General features: G+C 42.5%; 1 protein-coding gene across 1 annotated transcript in view; it reads left to right on the top strand.

Annotated features, from left to right (window-relative positions):
• Positions 1-21,124, top strand: part of myo6a (myosin VIa) — a 153,867-nt gene that overhangs the window by 110,086 nt on the left and 22,657 nt on the right. The window contains exons 25-29 of the mRNA XM_030047151.1: positions 1,301-1,451; positions 7,014-7,222; positions 11,840-11,918; positions 18,285-18,445; positions 20,090-20,128. Coding sequence (XP_029903011.1) covers positions 1,301-1,451; positions 7,014-7,222; positions 11,840-11,918; positions 18,285-18,445; positions 20,090-20,128 — 639 coding nt within the window. The remainder of the gene's footprint in view (positions 1-1,300; positions 1,452-7,013; positions 7,223-11,839; positions 11,919-18,284; positions 18,446-20,089; positions 20,129-21,124) is intronic.

Genomic DNA, 21,124 nt, shown 5'->3' with positions numbered 1-21,124 from the left:
GAGCGTGAAGTGTGATATGTTTATTATATTTAGAACTAAAACAAACTCCAGACCTCTGTGGCTTCTAGCGGGCTTAGCGTTAGTAAATACTCAGTAGTGCTTCTTCAGTATTTTCCACGGCGACCTGATGTGTTCAGTGGTGCGAGGTGGAAAACCAGCGTCACGTAGTTTGACCACAACAGACTTGAATAGGTCGGCATTTCTGTCTTCTGCCGTCTAAACCGGTATGGCTCCTTTCCACGAGCACCTACCGGGCTCGACTCGGCTTGACTCAACTCGGTACGACCGAAACCGAGTCGAGCCGAGTGGAGCCGAGTGGAGCCGAGCAGGAAGTAGTTATGTTGAGTTCTTTCATTTTTTTCAGGCAAAATTCAGTCTCTTTGTCGCTCCAAAAATGGGAAGCTCTCATTGCCGCCATGTTGCTTGTTTATCTGCTGCGTCACTCATACATGCTCCAGTATCCCGGCTTCAATCGGAGCACTCCAGGTGGCAAAACCGGGTTTCTTGAAACCGGGAAAAGGGCATTACCCGGTTTCTGAATTCAGGATATGGTGTTTACATGCACAAACACAAAAACAGGATACTTAAAAAACCCAATCAAAACCGGGATACTAAAGACCTTGTACACAGTCATTTTTATGTTCCTATGTTTATGATCCCAAGTTGATTTTCATTGAGGGTGTGGGAGCTTTTTTCAAAACCGGGCGCTCCCCCCACTCCAAACCCCCCCACCCCGGGCCGCGCTCACCAAGTAGGGGCAGCGTGGGGTCGCATCTGATCAAACCCCGGAGTGAGAACGCAGTCTACTCAACCCTACTCAAAACGTAACAGAGAATACAGCTCAGTTGTATGGGAACGTCATTTTTAGGAGAGTTGCAACTGCACACACAACACCCACACACAAACCAGAGATCTCCAAAGGTCAGTGCAGAGCTGAAGTACATTGATGTCGTTGCAAATCCCCGTGTGGGAAAACCAAAGAGCCCTGAGGCGAATCCTTTGGGTGGAATGCCCGACCAGTGAGGGAACTGTTTGCTCGAACCACGAGACAAATGCAGCAAACGTAGAAAACGGAGAAAGCAAACGATGTGTGAAAGCGCCCTAAGCCACACACACACCCATTTTGCCCTGTAGGGACCCTGACGTGAAAAGATATTTTGGTTTAAGTGTTAAATCGTGGCATCATTTACAGTTTCTAGTAAATGAAAAGAAAACCACTGGAGTCAATGAGCATGTATACTGTTTGAACTAACTGTCGTGTGTGTGTGTGTGTGTGTGTGTGTGTGTGTGTGTGGTTCAGGATCAACGGGCTGGTCAAGGTGCGCAATCTGAAGAAGAGGATGGACCGGTTCAACGAGGTGGTGGCCGGGCTGAAGGAGGGCAAGCAGGAGATGAGCGTGCAGATCCAGGAGCTGGAGGCCGCCATCAACGCCCTGATGCTCAAAATCAAAGTGGGTGACACGGACACACACCTGAAATCTGCTCGTAACGTTGGTCGAGCGGTGAATGCAAAAAACACTGAGGAAAAAACCCAATTATGCAGTCCAGGTGTGTTTATTTACAAGTGGAAAACAGGCAGTCCCATGCAGCGATATGACCGTGCACCGTCTCCACAAATAACTGCAGAAAAAGAAAAGAACAGCTCAAAATGGTAGGAAGAAAAAATGACATAGCTCCTCTGTAGCTCCTCCTTCTGAGACCAACCAATTACAATTAATCAAATATCAAACAACAAACAATTAAACCTACATGTACCTCACATGAGTGGATCCCAACCCGTCCTCAAGGACCTCCAGTCCTGCAGGTTTTTGTTCTTGCAGATCTGACTAAATTCATGCCCTGTTCAGGTGGATCTGTCTCAGGTGGATAAGACATACAAATTAACCAAACATGTCTCAGCCAATCAGCATGAAGCCCTCAAATGTGAAAGAAAGAGTAGAGCTGAAACAAAAAACCTGGATAGGGGATCCGATTTGTGAACCACTGTCTTGCATTATTAATCTGCAAATTTAACGAGAGGTTAAATATCAGTTTAATTATTATGGGCACTTAAATAAGCCTATCCCCCAAAATAACAGCAGAGTGCCCGTGCACTCTTCTGCGCTTGGTATACTCTCCTGGAAACCCCCCGTAAAAATGGACTTGAAACCTCCTGACTCTGGTTTGGCAGTTCTAGGCGTCCAACAGAGGAACGGTGAAATACAGGAGAGGGAGAGGTGACAAAAAAATGAAATTGTACAACATGTAACTCTAGAAAAATATATAATTCCTCTCATTTGTTTTAAGCTTGTATCGCAGCATGAGACGAGAAATATGCTTTGTGCACTGGTAGAGGGTGATACTGCACTGCCCGCCCTGCAGGGAATGACGAACCACAGCGTTTGAGAGTGGGCATCCACTCTGTACACATGGAGCAAACCTAGGCAAACATTTCCTTATGCCGCCTTCATGTTGTAAGTAGAAATGAACAGCCATGCAGGTGTGTGTGAGGCTGCATGCATCTTGCAGCTACAGTGGACAGATTAACCCTTACAAATATCTTGGTACAGACTCTAAGCTTACCTTTGATGAAAACTGTGAAGCTGTGTGTCAGAGGGGACACCAGCGTCTCTTCTGTCGGAGGAAGCTGTCTTACTTCCGTGTTGACAGAACCACCGTGCATTTATTGAATCTGTTATTTCTTTTTGCATGGTGGCATGGTTCGGCAGTCCTTCTTTAAAGAGCAGGAATTCACTGAACCAGATTGTCAAATATTTTTTTATTATTTTTATGCACCAGAAACAGTGATACCAAAGACGGTATATAGAGCTTTTAACCGCATCTGGTGATACGGTTGAAAGCGCAATGGCGACATCTTATGGTCGATACGTGAACACTTTCTTTTTCCGAAGTCGGAGGAGCACTGGAGGAGACGATGAGCCCACTCGTTCACCCCCAGGCCGAGGGGAGTGCATCCCCGGCGAGCCGACCGAGCCGCGGCTCGATGATGAGGCAGAGCCAGTGCAGGTTAGCACGGATTTTAGCACGTCGTCAGAGCAGAAATTACCAGGATAACGCCCACCAAGATGCGCCGCTACGCGGAATATGGCAGGATTTTGCATAAGTTGAATGAAATGTCGTTTTTGAGTGGAATATGAACGTATGTCTGGCAAAGGCACAGAAGATTTTCAGCTACCGCAGCACACTGACATAGATTGTGTAACAAAGTGAAGAGTCGCCACTCTGCTCTATTTTCACTGGCTAACGGCAGTACAGTGGCTTAGCGTGTCTATTCAGAGAAGAGGTATCACTCTGGATTATTTTTCAATCTATGTTATCACAGGTGTGTTTGATAAGTAATTTACATTTTTAAAATAATAATAATAATTTAACATGTTGTTAAATTATTGGAGTCAAACCCCAATGCTCATGATGGCATAATGATATGTTGCACTATGCACTTTAAGGCTCTCCACTTTGCACTCCATTGAGGTCAAGCTTAAAATGATGATACTGTATATTGATAACTTGCGTATTTACGTGTGTTTTTATCGTCTTTTTGTCTTGTATGAATGACTCGCTGCAAGCCAATTTTACCTTCTGGTATCAATACAGTAAACTTAAACTTGAACAGGAGCTTCGTTTGGCTGTGTTGCCCCATGACTGCCCTCTATTCTGCCATAAACCGTATACAAACCCTACATCGATACGTTCCTTCTCTGTCTCTGTATATTCTTCTCTGCTATATTCTTTATTCTGCGTTTGTCCTTTTTTACAAACTCCGTGTTAAGCTGCCTGCTTCATTGACAGGCACGTATATAAATATATATGTATGTATGAGGAGTTTCATCCCAGAATAAGATACCCGCCGTTTTTGCAAAAGCAACACTTACTCTTACAAGATGATGGACAGCACAAAAATTAAACCACACTCGGGTGCTGTTTGAAGGACAGTAGGATACATAAATCCTCCGTCGACAAAATGGGAATATTTTTTCACAGACCGAATCCCCCTGACTTTGAATGATGAAGTCCAGGTAGTTAATTTTCCCCCCGCTTCAGAAATGGATCTGCAGGGTATAACTTTGGAATTGAAGTCTTCATATAGAGGGACGGTTGACATAGCAGTCCAAACATTTCTCGCTTTATGAGAATTGGACAATATTTACCCGCAGTAATGGCTTTCAAGAGTCTTCCCTTCTCATTCCCTTAATAATATTTACTATCATAACATTAGCGAAATTAAATCATGTGCTTTGTCCAGTTTTAGGTCTGCTCTCTTTTGGGATAAATTTGCATCTGGATTTCATCCCTTTTTTTTACATTTTTGCTTGATTGATCCTTTCTGTTTTCTTTATCTGCTCCCTTGCGTTCGACTGAGTGAGGATGCTTAGGAATAGGTGAGGCACGAGGGCAGTTTTGACAGATGCGCGCCGCGGTAAATGTTTGGATTAGCGGGACAAACCCTGGTCTGGGGACTTGCAGGAAAGACCCTCCTGTCTCGTCAAAACCGCACCCCCCGCCGCTTTGTTGTAGAATAACCGGCGAACGGTGGAAAAAAGGTTACGGTGACAGCAGATGCGCATGAATATTCATCCGCAGCAAGACGGTGACACTTTTCCCTCCTCAGATTTGCACCTCGGCCTCGTGCACCGGCTCTTTGTCAGCGCCAGCAGACAAATCGTGCTCTGACGAACGCCGAACATACAGTAACGGAGGATCGTGAGATCGGTGACACTCACGAGGGATTCATTTCGTTGAAAGTATCTAAGCTATAGACGCACAAGCAGCTGCATTCACCAGCATGTGTTCTCTGGCTGATTTTAATCTCCTCTAGCCACTGACTGTGATGTAATTGCCTGCTGTGGGTATCTAAAGTCACTCCTGATATCATTAATCAGCGTTCCCAAGGGTGTTATGTCTTTTATGCAGTGATTGCAAATGTATATTTGGCGGCAGGGCGGTTTTCGTGAAGGCAGCATGTATAGGAATAAAAATAAATCAAGAGGAAACAGGACAGATTGAGAACCGGCTCCCTGGTGCAAACGGTAATCCTGCACCTCCTGCAGATCAGCTGTCACTCAAACAGTGTGGGCGGGATCGTGACACCTTTCTCCTTGGATTTTCTGTGGATTGAGTTTATGCTTTTTTTTTTTTTTCTTTTTTTTTAACCCAGTTTGTCTACTGTTTACACCAGAACAAACAAAAGAAAATAAAATGCATCTCTAGATGTCGAGTCAAGTTCAATCTTACTAAGCACAATCACACAAAGGGCTTTACAGGCCCACAATTTACTGCAAATAAACAAACAAACAAACAGGCAAAAGTTCCCCCAAAACTCAAAGGTAATAAATCTTTACAGCAGCAAATGGAAAAGCTTTATGAACTGGATATAGGTGGAAAAACTGTTGTCGTTTCAGTCAGAAAAACAGGTGTTTATTTCAGTGAACATGTGGCTCATCATCACTTTAAATACTGATGATTTGATTTGAAACTTCACTGATGCCGGCAGGAAAACAGGGAGGTCAGAGTTACAGAGGCAGGGCTCTGTCTTGCCTCAGCAGAGGCGGCTGCCAGCAGAAAGTGTTGACTCAGGGTCGCCTGGTTGAAGGACAGTCGCCCCGCTCGTCACGCCACCTTCACACCCCACTTTACATACGAGCCGAGGGGGAAGCTGTCCTAGAACGTCCTGCTCAAGTGGAAACACCGGCACTTTGCTGGGAATTTTACTGGTGTCAAAATCTAACAAGTGGAAGACAAAAAAATGTACGGTGGTCCCTCGTTTATCGCGGGAGTTACGTTCTAAAAATAACCCGCAATAGGCGAAATCCGCGAAGTAGTCAGCTTTATTTTTTACAATTATTATAGATGTTTTAAGGCTGTAAAACCCCTCACTACACACTTTATACACTTTTCTCAGACAGGCGTTAACATTTTCTCACTTTTCTCTCTTGTTTAAACTCTCAAAGTTCAAACCTTCGTAGAAAAATAAGTCCAGTATTATAGAATGAACGCATTCTGTACTGTACAGGAGACACGGCACGGAGGAGACTGACTGACAATGGTCTACAGTCCCTTAGCCAATCAGGTCGCAGAACACAATGCACTGTAAAAAAAAAAAAAACATGCAAAATTGCACAAAAAAAAATCTGCGAAACTGTGAGGCCGCGAAAGGTGAACCGCGTTATAGCGAGGGACAACTGTACTATTTTTTTGTTTGATTTTTTTCCCCTATTTTTAGAAATTTGGACAGCATTACATGTGATTTTTTCCATGCAGTTCCAATAGGAAGAGAGTACAGAGTTCAAACTGGATTATAAAAAAAAAAAAAAAAAAGTGCACAAGTAAAGCTAAGTTATTCTTCTCTCTGCTGACCGACCACGCAAATCACGGCTCCACAGTTTTTCAATTTACGTCGGTCCAGTTTCCAAGAGCTTTCATAATTACCGTTGTGTGATGGATGTGATTCGAAAGATAGTGAATAAAAGTAAAATCACTTACTTCAAAAACTGGTAAAGGGCCATAAATCCCAGGCAGAAGCTCATCAACAAATTGTGTTTGCATCTAGTGGTTTTTACCTGAAGTTTTTTCCAGCTTTGCCACGTCACTCCAGGGTGTCATTTAATTTTTTTTTTTTTTTTTTTTTTTTTTTTTTGCACAATAAAAGCAAAACATCAGAACAAGAATGAAATAACAATAGATTGTGCAGGTGAGATACAGAAAACCCCTAGGGGCTTATAAGAGAAGCCCACCTCAAAATTTGATTACATAAAAAAAAGTAAAAATGTCAGCAAACCAACAAAAAAGAGCAAATATACATTAAGTCAATGCAAATATACATTAAATCAATGCAGTAAATAAATGCAGTAAATTTTGACCCATACAGGTCAGCTTTCTGGCGTAAAAGAGGGTTTAGAGTTTCATCACCCTGTAAATGGTTTAATAATTTAAATCTTTAACCCGTTGAGATTGGTCGGCAGAATCTACTCGTCAGAAAAGTCATAACGAGCTGGCGGTTTCTTTCTCCTCTGCAGAGCACCATCATGTCCCGGATCGACATCGACCACGAGTACCAGGCCCTGGTGACCCGGTCGGAGCAGCTGCTGACCGCCATGCAGAACAAGAAGAAGGAGGAGGAGGAGCGGGAGCGGCTCAAGCGCATCCAGGAGGAGATGGAGAGGGAGAGGAAGAGGAGGGAGGAGGAAGAGCAGCGGCGCAAACAGGAGGAAGAAGAGAGGCGTCTGTAAGTGAGGAGGCGGGAGAGAGAGAGACGGAGGGAGGGAGAGAGGGAGGTTAAAGTGGCAGGCGAGGGCCCGGGGTCTAGAACTCGCATTTACATTTTCGTCGCCTACCTGATGGTGGTGTAAAATGTTCCGCTCGGGTTTCACACACACACATTACAATAAATTAAGAGGGATTTGTCAGAAGTTGTTGTGCTTCAGCCCGGCAGAAGCCACTTTTGGTGTAATTTACTGCAGCAGGCGAACACACTCGCACCACACAGCGACGATTTACATACCGAGATTGATCCTCTTATTCTTACCTCCTAAAGGATGGATTTATATAGAAGCCATAAAGTGATACGGTTTGGTCGCGTTTCACATTTTAGGCATTTAACTGACGTTTTTATCCAGAGTGATTTACAATAAGCACCGGAGTGCAATAAGCTTCTGTGTCTGGATTACCGATGTTACAAGCCGACCATAGCAAGAGGTTCAGGGGTCGGAGCCGCAAAGCCCTGACAGCGAACGCCACACGAGCCATTTCTGTGTCTGTGTGTGATGGAAAAGTGCGACATAAGAAAGCCACAGCTGGTTTCTTTACAGGCTGATTTAAAGGAAAGCAGGCGATGGAGCAAACGCGTCGTAAACTCCCTCAATAGGAGTCGAGTCCGCAACCGAGTTCAAACGCGTGCAGCGGGGAAGCGTCGTGAAAGTCGAGCCATGACGAGATAAATCTTGGGCCGATGATGGACAAGAGCGTCCAGAGCTTTGTGCAAAACCAATTCCCGGTCACCAGCACTCACCAGTCCTCCACAATTTTGTAGAAAACTTTCATACCATGTGTACATATATGGCTTTACCATATCTTACAACAAATGCTGACAACTAGATACACAGAGTGTCCATAAAGTCTCTTTACAAGTTAACAAATTTATTACAAAGCAAATGAACAGACAAATCTGTGGAAATTATCACAAAATGAGGAGTAGATATTGAAGTTTTTTTGCCTCATTTAATACACCTCTATATGGCACCATTAGCTGCATGAAGCACATCAAGACGGTACTCGATTTCTTGCCGTGTTCGCTGCAGCAGAGCCTCATCAATGGTGGCAGTGGCATCAGTGATCTTTTGTTTCAGGGCGTTGACGTCCCGTATCTTTGTTCGATACACCATCATCTTAAACAGAACCCTGTAGTTCCTCTGAGTCTGCGTATCCGATTTTGTTTTGACAAACCACGATACACACTATGCCTTTTCTTGAGGAGTAGCCGTTTTTTCGGGGTTTATTTAACAGAACCTATTTCATCAACAGGCTACCTGAAATACCCAAATGCAATGTGATTTAAAAACTTTGATAACCACTGAGTACATAGAACAAATCTGATTAGCATATCTCACCAGTTGCTTTTGCAATAGATTTTTTTAAATTGTAAAGAGACTTTGTGGACACGCTGTATGCCGTGTACATGAAAAATGCATCAGGCTGACGTGAACAGCCTCTCAGTCTTTTTTATTTCACGGCTTACAGAAGAAAAAAAAAAAACTACCAGGAGCAACTTCTTTTCTCAATAAACTGTTTCTCAGTGCTCTTTTTGGGAAGAAGAGCTGCGTCATTTTTCATTCATCTATTTTTCTCTGTGTGTTAGATTGGAATGAGCGTGGACATTTGCTGCTTGAGAAATGAACCTCGGGTGAATCTCAAGCGTCACGAGTTGCAGAGCGCTCGTCCCCTCAGCGTTAAAGCGAGTCTAGAAACAGAGACGCGCTCAGGTCGTCATCTATTCTGTCACTTAACCCGTGTTCTGTAAATCACATACGCAATTGTGAATTTTAGAATTGATCGACCGTTGTGTCCGGCGGGACTAAAATGTCACGTCCCGCCCCCGATCGTGGCAGGCCTATCCGTCACTCAAGTTCAACTCCCAGAGTCCTCCTTTCTTTCAATGGTGTGGAAAAGTCTTTTACTAGAACTGATGGGGGCCGTTGTGTTCGTCACAAACCACTAGCCGCTAATGTAAGACATTAGAGACGACAGCCCAAATTTTATGGCCCCTCTCCCCCCCCCCCCCCCCCCCTTTCAACAGCACACCACACTCCTCCTCCGGAAAGTTATGAACTCCCAAGATTCACCTGAAGGTTATTCGGCTGAAGGTCATCATCGTGGAAACAGGGGGGGAGCACGGGTATCGACTGAGGCGCTCTGAGCTCCTGCTCTCATCAAAAGCCCTTGATAAAAGTCATCGACCCTGTAATGCCTTGCTTTATAGGATTTAGCTTTTTATAAGGTTTTCAGCGCCGAAGTTTAATCCAAACATTGTTTATTAGGGAGCGCTAGGGTTTCGGCTCTCGCTGGAAATTTCCCCTGTAATTCAAATTCCACAGCGAAACGGGTACATTTTTTCTGCATTACAAGCATTCGGTTGATGCTGTTATATATCCAGAGCAGCTTTTACAGTACGTGCAGACAAATAAGCCTCGGTTCCCAAGTGACCGAACAGTTCAAGCAGCCTGTAGTCAGAAGTGAAAGGTTCAGGGCCAGTGAGCGTAGCGTAATAATGTAAAAGCAAAGCAGTACAAAAAGAATCACAACCGCCAAGGAGAGAGGAAATACAAGGAAATTTTGTATTATATTATCTTCTGTATTACATGTTTTTTTTTTTTTTTTTCCCTAATGGAAAGCCAAATGCTGCTGGACCATACCTAAGAGGTTTCGTCATTTGCACCAGGATCAGGTCGTTTTGTCTTCAATAACTGGAGTGAATCATCAGCGCTGTGTTGTACTCGTACTCAATCTAACATCTAATCTAATATCGTATGCCTGCTGCATGCTTGGATGCCGTAACCATAGTTAGATTAGCATATCAGTCCTTTAAAGTCACTCGGTCTCGCGTCACTGATTGGCGTGTCCAGTGGCAGCAGTCGGAGAACGTCCAGCATCAAAGGTGCTTTTCCGAGAAGCAATTCCCGATGGCTGATGCCTCGCGTTCATTTTAGCATGTGAACGGGAAAGTAAATTACAAATGAACATGCATATTAAAGCTACAGTTAGAAATCTTATGCATTTTTTTTTTTTTTTTTTTTTTTAGTAAATTGTCCCCTCGCAGTGTGAGAGTCATACCTGCTGGTCTCTCTCTAACATGCGGTTTATAAGCCAGGCTGATGGTTTCACCTGGTTGGAGCCTCTAAATGTCTGTTGGCCCGACAGTGAGCTTCATTCAAGGCGTTTCTGAAAATGCTATTCTGCAGATTTGTGCTTTGTTTATCCAAATTTCCGATCACAAATCAGAAACGCAGCAACAGAAAAAGTGTATTCAAAGCTTACCGTGAATCAGAAAGTCTGTAGCTTCGCGTTTCCGAGTAATTCAGCAAATGAAAATGTATCCCTAATGTCCGTGGAGAAAAAAAAATCATCAACACTTTTTTCATTACTCTGTTTCTACAAGCGATGAGCTGTGGAAGGAGTGGCTTTGTGCGTTTGCAAACATAGAATTTGCTCCCTCTAGTGGTCAAAATGATTCAGTGCAGTTTTTGGTCAGGTCAAAATCCAAATATAATCTGACACTATAGTTACAGAGACTAGAATGAGCTACTTTGTGTTATTTTATAGAAATAGAGAGCAAACCCAGATTACGATGATAACGCTGTTTATTCTCAGCTCAGGCCATATTGTATCCTTTGATTTATTTTTTCTAATTATTAAAAAAAAAACAGCAAAAAACATCACTGACTTGCAAAACCACCGCTAGAGTAGTGAGGGAAATTTTTAGTTATTTAGCCTCTCAGTATTACAGAAGATATAACATATTTAAGGTGCATTTATGTGGAGCATTTAGACTCAATATTTTATTTGATCATTTATTTGATAGTAACAGAGCAACTTAATGAACACCAGCATAACATTTCAAGATGCTAATGTCCATGGAGAAAAAAATGCCAGCGTTAACAAGAATGCTGAGTCACATCCACAGTCCCTAGGCAGGTTTAAAAAAAAAAAAAAAACATTAGTTAAATTAGTTTTCAGTGATTAGTGTAATTGCCATAAACATTTGAGACCGTCTGCAAAACAACTGTCAGCCTCTATCGGCCTTTACACCACCGGGTCGGATTTGGAGATTTGAACTGAGCTTTACGACACAAAACAGGAACTTTTTTTTCTTGTGCAGATAGTTCACACCTTTACTGCACCTCTGCTGTTCAAACTGCAGAGATCCAGCTTCACGTTAGCCTGCCGGGTGCGGATGCAGAGCGGCCCGTTGTCGGCCGTTATGCATCTTCTCGCTCTTTGAAACTAACGACAACAGAAAGCAGCGGCGGCGTCTTTCACGGTAGGAAGCGTCAGGGTTTATGGGCGCTGTGGCCTTAATTTTGAGAATTGTAAAACACCACACAAAGCACCTTTTAACGATAAAGATGCCGCTAATAAAGACGGACGTGGCGAGGGAGAGACAGCGGGTGCCCTTGGGGAAGTGGCAATTTGTCTCATCGTCAGTATCGATCACAGCGTTCATCAGCCGCTCCGTGATGGCCGATATTGACGAATTCTCGTATTTGTGCCCGTCTTTCTCTCTCTCTTTCTCTCCATCTGTCTTCATCTCTTTTCCGTCTTTATCTCTCTGCCTCTCTCCCCTCATCAGGAAAGCGGAGATGGAGCTGAAGAGGAAGCACGAGGAGGAGGAGAGGAAGAAGAGGGAGGAGGAGGAGCGGAGGCTTCAGGTTGGTGTCGGCCGCGTTGCTCCTGGGCGTCCATCAGACAGGAAACCTCGATCAAACGAGCGCCGGCTGGCAAACACACTCCCTGCTGATTATTGCTATGTTGTCATCGGGGAAAAAAAAATAAGGATTTCTAAAAACACCTCTTGTCTTAATCCTGTTCCATCTCGGTGTCGCTGAAAAGAGCATGATAAAATTACTCTCTCCAAGCAAAGACGTCGACGCTGAATAGATGTTTACGACCTACATCAGCGCTGAAAAACCCCCGGTAAATATAGTGTCCAAATAAAAGCCCAGATGACGTACGGAAATCATCCACAGCGGCTAAATTTATCATTTTTGTGAAATATGATATCATGGTGCATTAGAAATTCAAGATAAAGCAGCTTTTGTGTTGAGCCAAAGGATATTTGGGTCCCATGTCGATCCAGAAATGATGCCTGTAGCGGCTACGGACAAACACAGGCATCGCCTCAACTTTCACTGTCAAGCCTCTGCGAGCTGTCACACTCACAAATATAAACAAAAACATGGATCCTCAGAAATAGTTCATGCTATTTCACCCCTGAAAAAATTTTGATCGTTGTGACTATAATAACCCCTAACCCCTATAGTCAGGACCGAAAATTGAAAAAGCCCCTTAGAAAACAACATGGTAGGCATTTTTGAGGAAAAGCACTTTATCTGTTGTTTCTGTATGTTTTTTTAGTGCTGAATCCATTTCTGCCGTATGCCAAGCTGTAAAAGTTAACGTTTAGTTATAATTATTGATTAATTAGCATGATTATTGATTAGTCGCCCAAAGTTAGAAATGGCTATCAGTTTCCTATTTGTCAATATTCTATATATGAGTGTTTGGTATCATTTTAAAGGGGACCTTCTCAGCTTTCATTTAAGCCCATGGGTGTCTCTCTTTCTGATAAACACAGAGGTCACATGACCTCCTTAAACCATAGATTACACACATTTTCCCACATTTTTCGCCTAAACTACATAGTTTATTTTATCCCTGTGGGATCAAGGGATATCAAGGACCCAAAAGACAACAACCACAATACCTAATGGACTTTGAGGATTCAGGAAATGTATGATATACCCATACTATTTCTTTGTGAGAGGTTATTGTGAGCCTTAAAATAGCAGTAACCGACCTCACCAATTGTTTACTGTAGATATAATGATATTATTACTAATACAAATGTAATAATAATCAAAGGCCAGGTAGACATTTTTCATCAATAGAATAGAATAAAGATTTCTTCCAGTCTAACAAATAAAAAGGTGCCTGACCTGAGTTTAGGTGGGTTTGCTCTCCTCTACATCGGCGCTGCGATAATGGAAAATCGGTTTTATCATTTGATGTATCACTGAAAAATGGAAGGGAAACAAACAAATGCATCCCACTGATTTGGGCGTATCTGATAAATTACAGCTCTGCCTCGGAGTAGGTCGTAAGCACAGTGTGTTTATTTGCAGATAAGATTAGATTAGATGAAACTCTAACCCTGTTTTCACAGATGTAATATTATGTGAATGTGTGTATTACTCACCCAACATCTGTGTTATCTGAAACACACTGTGCAGGATAATGAAACTTGCCGAAATCGGCGGATTTTGGCAAATTAAAATCAGACATTTACCACAAAATTTCAGAACCAGCCTGGACAGACTCCACTGCACAGGCTTTTCACGACAGAAGGGAAATAGAAAATGTACATCAAGAATAAATAAAGAATAAATAATTGTGTACCAAGCAGTCAGTATTACCTTGAAAGTGCTGCCCTCACCGCAGTAGAATCACTTACTTTACAAATTGCCGACATTTGCGATTTGTACACAAGGAAAATCTTGCCATTTATTACAAATCACGTCCATGAGTAATATCGCTCCTTGGGGAATAGCCTTTTTTAACAATTCCCAGGGAAATCGGGTCACCGCAAGCCACAAGATATGCGATACAGCGAAGAAAACACTGGATACAAGTGAGAGTGGAGCAAATCCTCGCCCCAGCGTCCCCGCAGTCCCAAGTTTGCCTGCAGGACAGCAGAGGCGAAGCCCTGAATCCCCTCTGTGCAGCTCCACTTCCCCCTGATCTACTTCGAGCTGTTCTGGCAGCAGCATCGCCGCACTTTATCACTCTCCATCACGGTCTCTAATGGCCCTCTGTCACTGTATGTGTGTGTGTGTGTGTGTGGGTGTGTGTGTTGTTTTACTATCCCCGCTGGGAGCAAGTTTGAATTTTAAAGCTTCGGGGTGAGGACATTTGTGCAAAGAGAGGTCATTGTGACAGGTCATTACTTATTAGTTTGAGGGCTAGTTGTAAGATTAGGACTTGGGGTTTTGTGATAGTGTTGCAGGGTGCCTGCGGGTCCCCGAAAAAGCCTTAAAATCTCTTAAACTGAGTTTTATAAATATCAGATCTTGAAGCAGAAATGAACTTCAGAGGGGTGTTGCTTTGTAGGATTACGTGGACATGACATGAGTCCACATGACGGTGAAATATCCTCATTAGCTGCTCCGTCGTGCTCCTCTCGGCTGCTAATCCACAATGCTGGATTTTTGTCTCTCCATTCGCTTTCATAGCAAAACAGCTCCTAAAATAACATTCAATAAATGAATGTCAACAAAGCAGATGATGCCAGTACACAAAAGAAAAAAAGAACAAGCTCTGATATCCTTTTTTTTTCCTTCTTCTCAGTGTAATTGCTGTTATTTGTGAAAGCACTATCAAGTCGTTTTCCCTCCCGGCGTAAGGTTACCATGCAGAAGTTTCCCGCAGGTGCTACCTGCCGGATCTACTTTTTAAGTCAACTAGGAAAATAACAAGAAAAGAGCCGTGCAGGGTTCTCAAAAAAATGCGTTCTGTGTTTTATTTTGGCACAGTCCACTCGGCTGGTGTTGGTTTATGCGCTTAAAGTGATTATTCTGGGAGCTGCTTGTCTATGGAAGCCAATGGAGGGAGAGTAACACAGTGTTGTGGATTAGCAGCACAGAGCAGCAAATGAGGATGTTTCAATCAATCAGTCAATCAATCAGTCAATCAAATTTATTTATATAGCACCTTTCAAACAAATGCATCATATTCAAAGTGCTTTACATCTTGATTGACAAATAAGCATAAAATAAGAAGTAGAAGAACTAGGAGACCGATGCACACAAAAATAAAAGATCAAGAATTAAAAAAAAAAAAAAATGTAATATTTAAAAAAAATAATAAAATAATCAGATGAGAGTGAATAAAAAGATTTAAAACAATAAAAACACAGCAATAATAAAAAAAACCTCAAGAATAAGATACTGAATTAAAATATAAAAACAATAAAATAAAATGTAGAATATAATATATAGAAACAATCAGTAAAAAAACAAAATACAGTACAAATAAAAAATACAAATAAAAATAATAAATAGAGTACCCATAAAACAATTATAAAATTATAAATTTATAAGACACTATATAAAAGCCAGACCACAGAGATGGGTTTTTAGTCTACGTTTAAAAGTGTCGATGTTTATACTTAAATGAAAATGACCCAACTGAGTGTATGTTCACTTGTAATACTGACTGTCCTTGTCCCAACTTCTGTCAAACACAAAAAAATTATGACTGTAGCAGCTCACTATGCCGCCTAAAGGGACAGTTCACCGAATCATCTCGTCGATAACCAGCTGTATTCCTCCGTACTTACCTCTGTGCAGGAACAAATATACAGCATGCACCTTTATACTCACCTGCAAGGCTTATTTGAATGAGAAAAGGATGATTTGTGCAAAATCAGTGTTACAGTTTGTTAAAACGTCTGTAAATAGTCTCGGAAAATTATTATGTTTCACTGTGTGACGTCTGTAGTCATGTTGCATTAGAATCAGGTTCATATTAGGACTAGGATTAGGATTTGCTTTTCATTAGGATTAATAGATATTATTGTACTGTAGTGGCATGAATATTGGTTGTGTGTGTGTGTGTGTGTGTGTGTGTGTGTGTGTGTGGATGTGTAGGCAGTGCACACAGGCAGATGTACATGCATATGCATTTACCTTAGATTTCTGCCTCGCTAAATGTGAAGGGGTGTGTGCATGTATGTGTGTGTGTGTGTGTGTGTGTGCATTGATTTGGGTCTTCTGCTTGTGGGAATACTGATGAGTTTTTTGTGTGTGTAAGTGTGTGTGTGTGTGTGTGTGGGCAAATATTTGTGGATCTACATGCACAGACATGCACGCACACTTCTGTGCATGTAGGCGCATCAATCTTAGTGTTCTACTTTTATGGATGCCAACAAATGTTCAAGCGTGAGTGTGTGTGTGTGTGTGTGTGAGAGAGAGAGAGAGAGGGTTTTACGGTTCGTGGTGCTTCATGGTGTCGCCATCCAGCCCATCTGCCGCCGGAGAGCCTGGTTCTGCTCGTACCCCAGAGCGGCGGTCCGGCCCGGATCAAGTGCAGCTTTTAGCACAGAGCGCCGGCCCTTCAGATCAAAGCGGCTGGCCGGGGGCCCGCAGCCCTCAGGCAGGGTTACCCACAAACCTCCTCCGCTTCAGCTGGCTTTGAGTTTTTGGGCTTCCCGGCGTGCTCGCTCTCCTCTAAATATTCATGACTCCCACCCGCAGCCGTTTACAGCGTTTAGAACGTAAAGGAGAAGTTTGTTGTTTGTTTGTTCTCTCTCTCTCACATGTTGACAGCGATGATCCCCGAGTAAGATGTGCGGCGTTTGGCAGCGCTGACACACACACACACACACTCTCGCGAAATGATTGATAGTCTAAAACGTTAAATCGCACAAGGTTACTTTTTTTTTTTTTAAAGCAGAGCAGGCAACTTAAGTCCCCGAGCTGACAAAGCGAGAACTTGTTCACAGAGGGGATCAAAACAAATCAAATATTATTTATGCCACACATTTTATTCAGCAGTGTAACCCAAAGTGCCTGCGAATATGGGTGGAAATAGGTCAGGGCTCAGGAAGCAGCAGCCAAGAAGAGATTCAAGGCCAAATTCTCTTCATCAATCAATCGATCAATCAGTCAATCAAATTTATTTATATAGCACCTTTCAAACAAATGCATGATATTCAAAGTGCTTTACATCTTGATTGACAAATAAGCATAAAATAAAATGTAAAAGGACTAGGAGACCGATGCACACTCATAAAATATAGTTAATTAAAAAAATAAAAGATCAAGAATTTTAAAAAATAAATAAATAAATAAACAAAAAATAAATAAATAAAAATAATTAGACAAGAGAGTGAATAAAAAGATTTAAAACAATAAAAACACAGCAATAATAAAAAAAACTGAAGAGTAAGATACTGAATAAAATATAAAAACAATAAAATAAAATGTAGAATATAACATATAGAAACAATCAGTAAAGTAACAATAAAACAAATACAGATAAAAATAATAATAAATAGAGTACCTATAAAACTATAAAATTATAAGACACTACATAAAAGCCAGACCAAAGAGATGGGTTACCATCAGTTACCATCAACAGGGGACCCAAGAACAGGAGAACTAAAAACTTTTGTAAAGAATTGTAAATAATAAAAAATGAGATATGATCTTTGGTGTCCTCGGTATTTTAAAGAGACTTAACTTCAGGTATTGAACCAAAAATTAACCCACCTGAGTGACTTGTGAAGACACTGTGGAGGCGATACCGTCAATCATTCGCAATCACTCTTTTTGGTTCAGGTGAGTGTGTGATGAGGTGTGTGTGTTTGTGTGTGTGTGTGTGTGTGTGTGTGTGTGTGTGCAGGCCGGTTCAAAATCAGAAAGCAAGATTCTCGTCTTTTCAGTAATTGGTGCGTTTCCATAGCTGCAGTGGTAATGTCTTCGCCTGTGCATGTGTGGCCTCTGCTTCCAATTAAGCGCCACACCTACACCCTAAACACACCAGATTTATTTTGGACACGTTGGCGCCACGCTCGGCGTTACAGGACATAACGACCCAGACAGCTATCTCCTTGGAAACGTCTGACATCTGCACTTGCTTTGAATAATAGCCTCGCTCCGGGCTCAATAACAGAATTGTCAGATTCACTTGAGACTTGTTCAGCGAACATGCCGAGACTCCAGTGGAAACTTTCTGATGTCCAAGCTGAGGCTTTTTCAGCGAGTTTGGCATAAAATACAATTTGTGCTGTCAGTACACATTTATAAACGCAGATGTTTGCCGTTTCTAAGGAATTAGCCATCAAAGTGGCGATATTCTGTAACACGGAAATGCCTGAACATTATGTGAAATGAAGCGTGGACGCTTTAGGTAAGCATTAAAGGTAATGGCCCTGCAGGATAACAGTTGAAATCCAACATTATTGTTTATCTGCAGCTGCGGTGCTGACAGGTGATGGGGTGTGTCTGTTTGTTCAGATGGAGATGGAGCAGCAGCTGGAGGCGGAGCGGGAGGAGGAGGCGGCTCGGCAGGCCGTCCTGGAGCAGGAGAGGAGGGACAGGGAGCTGGCCATGAGGATCGCCCAGAGCGAGGCTGAACTGATTCCCGACGAGGTCCAGAACGACGCAGGCCTGCGCAGGTAACAGACCGAACCGGGAACGCAGCCGCGGCGTTTACGTCCAACTCAACAGCATCGTCGGTGTCTCGCAGAAACGCTTGACCTCATAGTTTTTTGTTTGCGTTTCTTTTACCTTTTTGGAAGCTTGAAATCAAGTTTGACACCTTGGGGCAGCAGGGTAGAGCACTGAGTAGAGAGACTCCAACTCCAGAGGTGATGTTCTGTAGCTCACTGCAAAAACGCAAAATCTTACCAAGATTATTTGTCTTATTTCAAGTAAAAATGTCTTATTTCTAGTCAAAATATCTCATTACGCTTAAAATAAGACGTGATCACATCAGAAGTAACTTGTTTTTAGACAATTGTCTCTTGTTTCAAGTGAAAATTTGCTTGAAACAAGTGAAAATTTGCTTGTTTCATTGGCAAAATTTGCCAGTGGAAAAAGTGAAAATTCACTTGAAATAAGTGAAAATTAGCTAGAAACAAGAAACAAATTTTGCCAATTTTTTGACTAGGAATAAGACATTTTTGACTTGAAATAAGACAAATAATCTTGGTAAGATTTTGAGTTTTTGCAGTGCTGACCTCTAACCTGAAGGTGGAGACAGAAAAGAGCATTTCCCGACAAGCAGACAAAATATTACATAATAGGAATAATCTGCACCGAAGAATATTATCTAGGGTTTTACCAAGTCGTTTTTCAATGCTGTTGCTGATACCAAGTACAGATCCAGTCTGTTACCGGGTATAAAATCCTTTTCCACCCACCATTTAGGAATACGCCTTTCTGTGCACCAAAAATACAGAAAATCAAGACAGTTTGCTGTATTTTTGAAGAGTTACTTGTTTGTGGCATCTCATATTATTCTTAGGTAAACTTCACAATACAGTACTGCATTTTAGTTCGGTATTGGCACTCATAACATTACCAGTATCGTATCAGAGTGTCCTTGCTATCGTTTGATAATACCCAGACACTCCAGACTGCTGAAGGAGATTGGCCTTGCCTTCCTTAACCCACAGCTCAATCGAACAGCTCTTATGTTTGTTTTTTTTTTTCCTCACTGTATAAATGCGCCGTTCTGCCTCCATACATGCACACAGCATTATGTTTCTCTATTATGTTTCATTCACAGTTTGCAGACGTTAACATATGTGTTAGTCACCCCACTTTGACTGTATACTAGCAGGTCAAGGCCTGTTGAGTCATATAATGGGTGTTGATATTGCACTCACACTCGTAGGTCCAATATGGGCTCGGTGGAAAAAACGCCAAGTGGTTTATGGTCCTGAATCGAAGGTAAACCGCTTATAATGCTTTGCAAAATGTCAAAAATACATGAGAAAGCGAGGTTTTTGTCAAACCCTGTTGGTTGAAGGTTGACATTTTGTAGGTGCAAGGTTTCTGTGGGACACCGACACTGTTACTGAGGTGCTGTAGTCAGGGCTGCAGGAGGACCAAGCCATCGAGGAGGTGACCTCTTGGAGACATCGTAGGACAGAGGCGGTTATTCGGGACATTTAATCAGCCTCTTGACTCCCCTCTGCTGCAAACCCAAAGATGAGAAATGTTGAACTTCAGAGGATCAAACTCCTCCCACTTCCCCATGGATCATATTTGTTTAACCAATTTCTTTTTTTTGTTGTTTTTCTCTCTCCTCCCAGTAATGGCTCCTCAGTTCCATCGTCCCCAGAGAGAGCAGCGTAAGACCCGGCGGTTTAACCCTTTAATCCCAATCCCTACCTTTTGACTATTCAAACTGTAACCAACCCCGCATGCTGTAGCAATCTGCCAGCCAAGCACAGCCCCCTTTTTTTCCTAACAGTAGGATGCTCACTTCAACTAACAGTGGCATTAGTATAACAGAAGGCACTTTAATTGTTCACAATCGACTTTGCGAGCTGAAGTGATTAGCAGCCGTTTCGATCGTAGTGCCAGCGTGATGATTGTCATCCACCTGAAACGTATGATCTGTGTTTTTAATGTGTGATCCACACGTCCTTCAATCAGAGTTTGGAAGGAGAATCACTTTTCATAACTCGCAGGGGGAAAGGAATCACCTTTCCCATTCTTGATTGGTTCATTTTATTGTGTAGTGACTTACAGTGCTGCTACATCCTATAATCCTATAATCCTCTGTTTACAGTGCTGGTGGAACTACAAAGCTCAAGAGCTTGACCATGTAGGTTACCTCTAAATATCAACACACCCAAGCACCTTTGGCACACTTTGAGATGCTACGTCCAGCGCAGGGGAGGAGCCTGCTCTTCAGCTCAGATTAGATTTGCAGTCCTTGTTTTGTTTTATACATGCAACGCAGTTTTTCAGAGAGCCTGCATGTTACTGTATGCGCTGCACTCCACTGTCGTCTGCAGACTGTCAGCATCCGTTTACCGTAACATCCTCGGACCGGCTCAGGTTTAACGGTGCATCCTGGCATGGTAAAATAGTCTGTGCACTTGCTTTGGCATCGTATCTCCAGCATGCTGTTTGCTGTTGTGATAAAGCAGCCCAATCCCTGGGTCTCAGCCTTAAAGCCTCCCTCACACTTTTCTGCACTCGGCATGCAGCAGCCCACGTACAAAGTCACTTTGAGAGGTGAAACCGATGCGTCAAATCATGAGTCACCTGTACTACTGGCCGCATTACACTTGTATGCACTCCCAGGACACTGAAGTGGCCCATCGTAGCACTTGATA

Source organism: Myripristis murdjan, chromosome 24, assembly GCF_902150065.1.
Source record: "Myripristis murdjan chromosome 24, fMyrMur1.1, whole genome shotgun sequence".
Classification (NCBI taxonomy): domain Eukaryota; kingdom Metazoa; phylum Chordata; class Actinopteri; order Holocentriformes; family Holocentridae; genus Myripristis; species Myripristis murdjan.
This window is presented reverse-complemented; position numbering and strand designations above follow the sequence as displayed.